The sequence below is a fragment of the Camelus bactrianus genome, chromosome 4 (assembly GCF_048773025.1).
Source record: "Camelus bactrianus isolate YW-2024 breed Bactrian camel chromosome 4, ASM4877302v1, whole genome shotgun sequence".
In the NCBI taxonomy this organism is placed as follows: Eukaryota; Metazoa; Chordata; class Mammalia; order Artiodactyla; family Camelidae; genus Camelus; species Camelus bactrianus.
This window is the reverse complement of record NC_133542.1, coordinates 59,403,083-59,414,565: the sequence shown is the minus strand read 5'-3', so window position 1 is coordinate 59,414,565 and position 11,483 is coordinate 59,403,083. Positions and strand designations below refer to the sequence as shown.

General features: G+C 52.7%; 1 protein-coding gene across 9 annotated transcripts in view; it reads right to left on the bottom strand.

Annotated features, from left to right (window-relative positions):
• RGS3 (regulator of G protein signaling 3) overlaps nt 1-11,483 on the bottom strand; it is a 135,090-nt gene that overhangs the window by 84,972 nt on the left and 38,635 nt on the right. For 7 of the 9 annotated variants that reach the window (XR_006725582.2, XM_045518258.2, XM_010957213.3 and 4 more), the window contains 4 exons: nt 8,684-8,744; nt 7,435-7,525; nt 6,745-6,800; nt 179-260 (listed from right to left, as the gene is read on the bottom strand). Coding sequence is in view for 8 of the 9 variants with exons in the window: in XM_045518258.2 (XP_045374214.1) it covers nt 179-260; nt 6,745-6,800; nt 7,435-7,525; nt 8,684-8,744 (290 nt within the window). In the remaining variant the exon portion in view is untranslated. Of the gene's footprint in view, nt 1-178; nt 261-4,202; nt 4,429-6,744; nt 6,801-7,434; nt 7,526-8,683; nt 8,745-11,483 lie in introns of those variants that run through there. The other 2 variants (XM_045518265.2, XM_010957215.3) reach the window with 2 other exon arrangements.

Here is an 11,483-nt window from a genome sequence, read left to right as displayed (position 1 = left end):
AAAAAAAAAACAGAGTGGGCATATTTTCATAGACCTCAGTTTCATCTGTGATCTTTTAAAATTACTGTTCTTTTCATTTTGAAAAACCAGGACACTTTGCTCCAGTTCAGGGCACCCCCTTCAGTTCCAACGTCTTGTTTACAAACCCTCAAGGGCTGGCATGACCCGAGGCACTCACCGGAATCCACAGCCTGGACTCGGACTGGAGAGTCGCAGCAGATGGTGAAGCCAAAGCCATCCTTCCCCCTCGGGATGGTGATCTAGGACACAACCGTGCCTGGTTACTCTCAGAAGCCACAAGGCTGCCTCCTCAGCCCCAAGGTCGGGAAGCCCACAGGCCCCACCCTAGAGCCACCTTCCTCTCCAAGGTTGCTGGAGCCAAGAAGGAGGCTGGCCAGCCCCTCGTTGTCCCTGTCTTGCAGGCATCTTGAGCACTGAGTTGTGGGCCAAGCAGGAAGGCTGGGAGTTCAGGAGGTAAGCCAGGCTGGTGCGGGAGGGCCCAGGACACACAGAGCCTTAGAAGGGTGAATCTTGCCCTCCTCAGCCCTGACAGAGATGTGGCCTAGCCCTTTACCAAAGGGCCTGCTGCACCTGTACATCTCCACCTCGCCTGTGACCCACTACCTGCTGAGTCCCTTCCTCCGTTCCCCCAGGGGCTCACAGAGCATCGGCCCAGGGATGGACCTGTACTGAGGGCCCAGATTCGAAGCTGACCTGTTGGCTGTCCCCCCAGAGCACAGGGGAGGGAAGGTAGGGATATACAGACTCACGACCTCAGACCAAGGGGCAGAGGACACATGCTGGGGATCTCAGGGCTGCCCACTGTGAGGGCCTCAAAGAATCCAGTGAGGGCTCCCAGGTGAGGGGGCAGGTGAGGGCATAGACAGGCCTCCTAGCTGAACCTGAACTAGCCAATGACCTCACTGTGCCTGCTGAGGCCCATGTGCATGGCAGGTCCACAACCCCTACTTTCAGAAGTCCTCTGAAAGGGCCCTGCTGACATCTGGATCTCTTTTCAAAGCAACATGCAATTATTGAGCTCCTACTGTATACCAGGCTCTGCTGAAGTATCGAGGCATGAGGCCTTGGTCTCTGGCTCCCAGAGGGGATGAGGGTACATAGATCTCTCCAAAACACAGCAGGACATGATGAGTATTAGAGCAAAACATGAGGACAGTGCTGGGATGAGTTCTTTGTGCTCTGACTTGAGATCACAGGCTTGGTGCATGGCAGGAACTCAGCAAATGCTACGTTAGTGAGGACAGTTTGGCAGCGTCCCACCAGCAGCAGGAAGCTGTCAGGGTGCAGCACAGTCTGCTGGCTCAGTTCAGTTCAGCCTTGCTGCACACCCACTCTGTCCCCACCTCCACAGTTAGGCTTTGGGAGGGGTGCAGAAGGCCCAGCCCCTTCTCACCCAAAGAGTGATTCCAGGCTGCTCAGAGCAGGTATATGGGAGCTGAAGTCAGAAAAGAGTCTGAGTCCTGAGCAGAAGCAGTTGTGGCATGGGCCCTGGTGCGGCATGGGGAAGGGCGCCCCAGGCAGGTAGAGGAAGAAGCCAACTCAGCAACCCTGGAGAAGGTCAAGGGCTATGGCCTCATGATGAGACTTCTGTCTCCTCCCCTTAGGGGTTGCGTCTTCCAGGCTAGGCGCCTAGCATTCCCCTGTCAGCTGTCCCAAAGGCCAGGCGTGGGGAAGAGGAGGACTTGGGAGCCCAGGGTGACCAAGGCCCTTGGATGCTGCAGGGGAGGCCCCTGAGGCTCTGCTTCCCACCAGCCCTGGGCCTGGATTCAAAGCAGTTTGTAAAACAGGAAATCTGACAGACAAGGGGAGTGGAGGGGGCAGGAAAATACCCTGTTCCCATAAGAATTCTGGGAAAACACATAGCTAAGACAGGAAGAGAAAAAAAAAATGGAAAGAAAGAAAGAAAAACAAACTCTGGAGTGAGCGCGGAAAGCCCAGGCTGAGGCCGGGGGATGATGGCAGGAGCTAGGTCCACTTCATGCGACCAGCGGGGATTGCAGGGGACTCGAGACGCACCCTCACCCCCAGCAGAAGTTGGAATGCCAGCATCTTCCTAGCATTTCCCCAGTCCTACCCCACCAAGGGCCACAGCCCCTCCTGCCTGGGGCACAGCTCTGGAAAACAGGTCCCAGCATCCCCAGGCTCAGGGCTAATGGTCTGGGGACTGGCCCCAGAGCTGAATCTGGAGAGAAGGAGTGTGCTCCAGCAAAACAGCCTCCAGCCCCAGGCGGGACTGTGGACAGGAGACCCCTCCGCCTTCCTGGGCACTAGCCTAAGATGAACCAGCCTAGACAACAGTCCAGGCCAGCTGGGGGCTGAGAAGAGGGGAAGAGGAGATGGTGCCGAGAAGTAAGCCCCTCTCCTGCTCAGTGTGAGGGGGTGGGACCGCGTGAAGCAGAAGCATGCTCTATCCTTCGTGATCACCAACCACACTGAAGGGACAATGTCCACAGAACCTGATCATCACTGCAGCCCTGAGGGGAAGGCAGGGCTAGTTTTAGTGTGCCCCTTTTACAGAGAAGGAAACCGAGGCCTGAAGTGAGTAAGTTCTCAGCCCTCCTCTCTGACCTCGGGCTGCAGGGTCAGGGGGTGAGGGGAGCAGCCCTGCTCTAACTCTGGAACCTCGGCAACTCCTGGCAGAGGCCGTCCATCCTGGGGGTGGTTCTTGCTCATTTCTGTCCAGGGAAGGAACTACCACTGCTCCCAGATCTCACCAAGCCAGCACCTCATTTCTGCCCTCCTGCCTGGTTTCTGAGCCTCTGTTGTGCCTAGACTTCAATCCCAATCTCTAAATGTCACATTTACTGAATGCTTCCTGTATGTCCATACCAGGCCCTGCGCCAGGCAATTCATACACATTATCCCATTTACTCTCTCAGCATCATCACATTATCACCCTATCCCACTGACAGGGAGACTGAGGCTCAGGGAGGTAAACTGACATGCTCAAGAGCCACAGCTCAAGAAGGGCAGGACTGGATGTGAGCCTGGGTCTGGTAAAAAGCTGGAGCTCTCAACCCTGCACTGCTTCCTAGCATGGGATCCATCTTGAATTTGAGTCCCAGAGCCCCAGACCACACTCGTGCCTGGCCCCACTCTGACTGTCAGAGTGCCCCGGTTCTCAGGCCTGTAGACCCAAGTGACCAAGGACTTCTGAGCCTCCCATCCAGTGCCCTCTCTGCCTCACCACCCTCCCACCCAGTTGCCAGCATCACAGGGGCTACACTGCAGGCTCTAGGAGGGCAGGAGGGCTGAGAGCTGGGGAGGACTGTCCCATGTGCAACACAGGTCACCCCTCTGGGCATCTCCCTGAGACCAAAGCTGGCCTGCCTAAAGGAGTTCAGGACTCAGATTCCAGTCTGGTCATTAAAACACACAGACGGACTTTTCTATACTTTTAAAATAAGAACCATTCCACAGTCCCATCAGCTTGGACAGTCCTGAAATTTGGACATCCCTTGCCTTCACCCTGATACCATGCCTTTTTTATAAGAAAAAATGTCCATCACAGTTCCAGAAGAGTCTTGGGGGCTAATGGATCATCACTCCCACTCTGTCCCACATCCTAAGACTGGAGGCTGAGAGGCTAAACCCTCCCAGTGGGGTTGGGCTCCGGAACCAGAGGACTCCAGAGCTGCCTCAAGGCATCACGGCTACCGGGGAGGAAAAGCGTGTGTATGTACATACACACAGACACATCCTATCTCGCATACAAGCACACATCAACACACACTGAAACACCATCACACATACACAACGCAGGACAGGCACTGCCATCCCATGAGAAGTAGGGAAAATTAGCAAAAATACAAAGTTAGCGAAAAACACAAACCCACTGCTCAGCAACCGGCTCAATCTCAGGCTTGGGATGCTCTTTTTAATCCACGTTCCTCCCAAATAAAACTGACAGAAAATCAACTAGATAATCTCACCACGGACATCACCCAGTCAGTGGTCAGGGTGGCGCAGAGCTGGCCTCATCTGCCCCTAAAGAGGGGCAGCAGGTAAAGGTCAGATTTCAAGTCCAGCTCCTGCCTCTATCCTGCCCCCAGATCACAATGAACCTGTAAAGGACAGGCGGAGGCGAAGAAAGCCTTGTGGGGAGAGGAGTCCTGCTTGGTAAGCCCCCACCCATGATCCCCAACGACATCCCACACCCCTCCAAGGGGCCAAGCACCCACCTGGCGGTAGCGGCGCTCCGAACACACCTTGCAGAGCCCATTGAAGCGGTTCATGGCTGCGGGTCCTGCCTGGGCAGCCGCCCCCTGAAAACCCAGCTCTCCCCCCCAGCAGTGGGAGCCCGCACTGCGCCCCGTCAGCCTGGCATGACCGCCCTGGGAAGCCCGCCCCGCAGAAGAATGGCAGGAAATCACCTCTCACCTCCCCAAGCCCTGTCTGTGCTGTGTGCCTCTGCACGATAAGCCCGAAGGCTTCCTGAAACCTCCGAATGACAAGGAAGAGGGAGAGTTTTATATTAAAATTCCTGTCAACTAGTTAGTATTCCCCAGGCCCCGGCGGGGAGAGGGCGCCTTTGTTCTGGCTGCATTCTCCGCCATGGGCCACTTTGTGATTCCAGTGTTCTCACAAACACCCCTGGCTGGAAGAGAACCCAGGCAGAAAATACGGCCCACTCTGCAACAACACCACCTCCCCCGGCAAATCCCAGGGTCCCGACAGTAGCAAATTCAGGGAACTAACCCAGCCTAAGAATCCAAGGACGCCTGGTGTGGGGAGGCGGGTTGCACCCACAGACATCCCATCTCAAGATAGGGATTACAAAACATGGGAGCTTGTCTGCCACTCAGAGGCTACTTAAAAGTCTGTTTTCTCATCCATGTAGGTGGGCTGCTTTAAGGATCTGATGACAAGCAGACCATAAAGTCAAGTCGGGAAGGGATTTCCAGTCACCAGATGATCCAGCCTCCTCATTCTTACTGCTGAAGAACTGGGGGTCTTGAGTGGTTAAGGTCACAAAGCAGGTTAGAATGAAGCTGGGACCAGACCCTCTCCCAGTGTTGATCCCTGCCCTGTAGAGCAGGGCCTGATGAGCCTAGGGTCCCTTACACCGACCTCAGAGCCTCTGGGAAGAACTATCAAGCCACTCATATCCTTGATGCCAGGGAGTGTGAGTCCCTTGGTCCAGCCCAGCTTTGGTCCCTGTGACCGTGGGCAGGTCACCCCCGTTTCTGAGCCTCTATGTCCCCAAGCACACAATGGAAGAGTTGAACAGGTCATCTCTCAGGGCTCTCCCCCTACCCTAACCAAGCCTCTGCAAACACCCCCACTTTGCTGAGTCCTACGGACATCTCTGAGTGTGCAAGCCCAGGAAAATCAAACACACACTTTAGAACAATGTCCCCAGAGGTCAGGGCCTGTGTGCAGAGGCCAGCACAAAGCAGGACTTTCCCAGGCCACCTAGAAATCTGCAGCGTTGATGTCCCTGTAATTCCCACAAAACCGCAGGGATGCTCCCCGGTCACCGTCCTCTCTGTGCTCGGCATGTAGAGAGAGAGGGAGGAAGGCCTTTGTAGCTGCCCCACTAAAGGTAGAAGAAAGCTTTCCAACTTGTAATGAAGCCACAGTAAACAGAAACCCGGCAAGTTACTCTATTACTGTACTACCCAGTATGGTAGCAACTAGACATATGTATAATTTAAATTTAAATTAATTAAAATTAAATAAAATTTAAAATTCAGGTCCTCAGTCATGCTAGCCACATTTCAAGTTCTCAGTAGCCAAAGGTGGCTAGTGGCTACCATGTTGGACAACACAGCTCTAGACCGTAGGCTCCACGAGGGCAGGGACTTTTGACTTGTTGACAACTCTAACCCAGCACCTGGCACAAGACCTGGCCAAGGAGAGCTTCAATAAAGACTTCATGAGTGAATGAGTGAATGACTTGAGTAAATGAAAGGGGAAATGTCTTGTAGATCATAATACACCTAAATGTCATACATTATCATGGAAAACATCACCACCTTATCTTCCCAGCTAGGCCACTTGCAGGAGGCAGCCGTGCCTCACTTCAGATCCTGTCCTCTACCACTTGCTGGCTGTGTGGCTATGGAGAGTGACCTAACGTCTCTGAGCCTTAAATGCTGTGCTCATCTGGGAGATGAGGAAGTAACAACCACCTCAGAGGAGGCAGGGAGGGTCACATTAGATACCAGCAGTACCTAGGACAGAGGGGCTACTAAGTCACTGGGAGCTGTTTCTCCCTCTTAGTTGTTAGAGAAAAAACATAAATCACCTGCCTTGTTCTGTAAGGAGACGAAATGAATTTAGATGAATTCTCCAAAATCCCCAAGGGAAGGTTTCTCTCTAGAGTCAAAGCCCTCAGGAAGTGAGAACACTTCAGTCCCAGCTTCAGACTCACAGTTGCTCTCTGACATCAAGGGGGAGAAACCTGAAAGGGTATTTTGGTCACAGCACCAGGGGAGCAGGGGGTCTGAGGTTGCCTGCAGGGAAGGGAGGACCTGACTTCAAGAGATCAAAGTCAGTACAACCCAGACTCCTCCATTTCCAGGTGCCAGGGCCTGGTTGCCTCCCGACCCCTGCTCCAAACATGAGTAACCTGAGAAAAGCACCAGAAATAACCTCTTAAAAATGCATGACTTGCTGAGTTTCCAAGCACCAAGTAAATCTGAGTCTCAGCACAGAATGCTCTGGACCCCAGAGCAGTGCTCAGGGCCCAGCAGTCTTGCCAGGCTTGTTCCCACCTACCTTGAGTCTCCCCCCGTTCTCGGTGTCCTCGCCTCCTGGCATTCTCAACAATGGGTCTGGAAGATGACAGAGCAGAGTCAGAAAGTTTCCGCTGGCATATAAGTGTCCCTTCCACAGACCACCCAGAGGATGAGGCCAGGGTACCAGGCCTATGTGGCTGCCCAGGTACACTGCTGGCTTCCAGGATGTGGGAATGCCAAGCTCAGGTTAGGTCGGGGCTCAGGAGCCAGGTCTGCACGTGGGAAGGTCAGAGAAGAAGGGGGGAAGTCTCAGGACCCACACGGCGGGCCTACACAGCCTGTCTGCAGAGGTGGGCACCCCAAGGTCAGCAAGGCAGCCTAGAGGGGATCCTCAGACCACAGACCCTGGGGAGGGGCCATGCAGGAAGCTCCTAAAGCCTGGCCCTCCACGAGAGGTGTTGGGGGGGGGCTGAACCACTTGGGGTCAGGTCATAACCCTCTCCAAGGAAAGTCCAACCAGATTAATAAAGGCGTCATGGGCATGAGGCTGCCTGAAGCCTGCATTTCAGCAGGTGCTCATGAGAAGTCCCTGGACCCATGGTCTGACCGCAGCCTGGGGTGATACGTGTCACAAAACACAGGCACTGACGCTACTATACAGGTAGGGAGTGGGGTGAGGAGCCACAGGGGACAGCATGTCTGGGCAGAACTGAAGGTGGTGGGCATGCACCTCTCAAGGGCCGCAGTCTCCGTCTGGCCACCTTCAGGTGCTTGGTCCGGCCCAGGTCCTCCCCAAGCAGGTAGTACCAGCCATTGATCTCCTGTCACAAGAGAAGATGTGAGATGCTCAGAGGGGGCAGAGGGCACAGGTCAGGCAGCCACTGATCCCCATCCAAAAGCAGCAGCTAGAGAGCCTCGCTCAGGAGCAGACACTCCAGCCTCCCTGCTCCAAAGGGAGCTGCCATGCCTGCACCTCCAGGTAGCCTTCCCTGATGCTCTGGGCAGAGCTGGTCCTCCCCTCTGCTGAAATCCCATCACCTCTTACCCCTGAAGAACAAGTCTACACACAGGCCTGCCTCCCCCACTAGACCATACATAGGCTCTCTGACATGCCTAGCACTGTGCCTGGTACACAGTAGGAGCCCAATAAATGTTGGCAGCACAGCAGGGAGGGAGGCATAAGGGTGAGGCCAGAAAGTAGGCATCCTGAGGCTCTTAAGCAGTCCTCAGGGGAAGTATCTTCTCCCAAGAGGGAATGAAATAGAGGCTGCAGTCAAGACAAGATATTTGGGACCCACGTGCAGGATAAAGGGGCCTCAGCCACCTACCCCAGACTTCACTTTCAGGACAGAGTTGAGTGGCAGGGTCACCTGGCAGCTGCATGCAGCAGGCCTCCAGGCCATCTCCAGGATGTGCAAGAGGAGCACGTCCTGCCCCTGCTCAATGCCTCCAACGTGTGGAGTGCAGTCCGAGCAGAGACGGACTGGGGACTGGTCGCCCACAGGGAGGGGCCTCTAGAATCCAGAGTCCTCACCCAGTCTGAAGGAAGGCTCTAAAGAGGACACTCACTCCATCCCTGAGCACCTGCTAGGCCGAGAAACATGAGACCTGGCAGACAACGTCAAGGGAATCCTGGAACAGACTACAAGAAGCACCTGGCCCTCATCCTCCAGAGTGGGGAGTGCTCTGAGCTCCAAGGGACCTACTAGTGTCCTTAAAGGCAGACAACAGACCCAGAGCCTCCTGGAAAGACTTGGAGCTGACTAACAACTGGTCTCTGACAAGAACGAGCCAAGATGGGGACCTGGATCCTTAGTCACACAGGTGACAAATACTGTTATCAGGCCACGGGGCACCTGTCTCAGTGGGTACCATCTCACAGACATAAGCCCCACCCAGTGGCTTCCAGACAAAGGCCCCTGCCTGGACCAGCCCTGGCCTGGATGGACTGACCTACCAGGAGCTACCATGGGACCCACCTTGTCCGGAGTCAGGAGGGACTTCAGCCCGAAGCTCATGCAACCAATGAGTCCACTCTGTCTGGGAGAACATTAGAAGCCCAAGTCAGCACCTTTTCAGCGGGTGATATCGGGAGGTCGATGGTCAAGTGTAACATAGGTTTGCCTGATGCACTGTGGTTTACAAAGCACTTTTACCTCCATCATCTATTTGATCTTTCCAACTTTGTGAGTTAGGTTGGAGCAGAGTTATTCTCTCCATTTCAGAGAGGAAAACATTGAGGCTGAGTTGATCCCCTTCCCAAGGTCACAGAACGAGTTAACAGTAGAGCCCCATGGGAAAGCCATGGGGCAGCACTCCCTCCACCAACCACAGAAGTTCAGCGCTACCTCACAGGTTTGAAATGTCCTGTACTGGTTGGTCTGAAGAGCTGGTCCCCACAGGGAGTTTTAGTTTCCACAGCAGCTGGTGATGCTCAATCCAAGAGAAAAGTTATGGGACCTCAAACTTAAGAAGCTTTGTCTTAGGTCCAGGCAGGACCCGAGAAGTACTTGGACAGTTTCAGATGAAGGTCAAACTAATCTGCCACACAAAAGGCACCAAGACCAATCAGACCTGGCTACTAGCTGGGCAAACAGGCATGAGTCAGGGTCAGGCCTCACAGCGATGTCACACTGTGCCAACTGGCTGAGTTCAGTTGGGTCCTTCTCAGCTAAGAGTAATTAAAAGTTCCTGAAAAATGTCCATTATTGAGTCCTAGTGTCCAACAATCAGGGACTGACTGATATTTGGCAGCTTTCAATAATGATAGTAGATACGAATATTAATTTAATGCAAAAAATAACCTTGCTATCGTGAGAGAAAAGGAAGTTTGCAAATCTGTAGTTTAATGAGAGAGACATCCACCAAAATATTAATAATGGTTGTATCTTGTAGGTGGGATTAGAAGGGTTTTTGTTTTTTCTTTTGGGTTTTTAGTGTTTTCAAATTTTTACAGGGAATAAGCAGTACTTTTGGAATCAGGAAAAAAAAAACGGTATAAATCTACGCTAAAGTACTTCTGTTCTACCACATCTTTCTCTATCCTAACACTAGAGTTACTTTTTTTTTTTTCCTGTTCTCTTTTCTCTTAGCACATCCCCAACTCAGGCCCCTTCAGAGATTGGTTTAATAGCTATTTATCAAGAAACAACATGGGTATTAAGACAGGAGCAGAACCTGATGGTTGACTTCAATATCTGAGGGGCCCACACAGATGAAGGACTTGGCATGTTCTGTGAAAGGCATAATTTCAAAGCCAAGGATGGAATGAGCTTCCCAGATGAGTAGTGAACTAACTCCCTGGAGTTGTGCCTCTGGGAACCAGGTCTAAGGGGGCCTGAGCGAAACCACAGGACCCCCTAAAGAGCCTAAGTCCTGTGCCCCAGAGGCTACTCCTGGGGATCCAGACCCAGTAAGTCCAAGGTGGGGTCTGGGCAGGGGAGTCTGTAGAAATCTGTTCACCGTGCCTGCCCCAGTCAAGGGCCAGTGGTCTAGAAGGTCTTTATAAACACATATTGTTTGAATTCATTGGAAAGGGTGGCAGCTTACCACCCAACAGTCCTGGGCGAAAACTGGCTTCTTGTCGGTAGCCAAGCCAAGTGAGGGGCAGGGAAGCAGAAGGCTGGAGACTGATCCTCAAAACCGGTGCCCCTGCCCTGCAGAGTACACCCTGCACCAGCCGCTCTCACTCTTGCTACTCCCTCTGCTCTCTCTCCCTGCTCCCCTTTCCTACAGCCTGGTCCACCTGCTCCCCGCTCTTCCTTGCCCCCTCTCATCATACAAGGCCATATTAATAATCTACCCATAGAGGACAGTGCAGTCACTCCATTAGAGCGACTCTTCCATATCCACCTCCCCACCCACCACCAAAAACAAATACTCCTCCCTCCTGGGAAGTGGCCAAGTCAGCACTAATGGAAGGGCAGCTGCAGCAACCATGATGAGCGGCAGACACTGACCTGAGCTGCTGTTCCAGGAAAGCCTTGTCAAGACTTTGCCAAAGTCCTCATCACTGATTTAGTTTTGTTTGTCAACCCATTCAAGAGCAACCCAACTGGTATCTAGGTGCCCACACGGCCTTGCTGTGCACTTTCTTTTCACACTGGGTATGGCTGCAACTTTCTAAATCTCCAGGCACGATGCTTTAGCTGTAATAAGGGCTGCCTCTCCTTGCTCTTCAGTAAGTGGAATTTTCATTCCTTGGTGCTTAGAGAATGCTAAATGGTTAATAGCCTCCCATGAGCTTTGCTTCCTGCTAAGGGGCCTCCAATAATTTCATGGTGATTCAGGCCAAGCAAACTGTCACAATTATATCCATAAGCAGGACCTTCTAAGTGTTCTTCAACTAGCTACTTCTGAAGCCTGCTTTTGAAAACCTTTGGAAGAAGAAAGACTCCTTTTACATGCAAACTGAGTACACTGCAATATACCAGTCAGGTAATAAACGGGAGAGCCTGAGATTTCTGAGACCACCTGAGATTTCTCCAGGCACAAAGTCTCAGGGGTCAAGCCTTGGTTACCTCTGAATCCTAAATTCTGAGCTCAGGGCTTGATGCACTAAGTGAAGGCTTGGCAGATGGATGAATCCATCATGTCTATGGTTGGCAGATACTGGGCAAGGAGCCTCAGCATTAAGGAAACAAGACAAACATGCAGGAATTTAAACAGCAATTTAAGACAGCAATACAAGGGATATACTGACAGATTGACAGATTGACAGAGGTGCTTAGGACTGAGATACACAAAGAAAGCCTAAACAGTTAAGCCAGAGAGAATGAT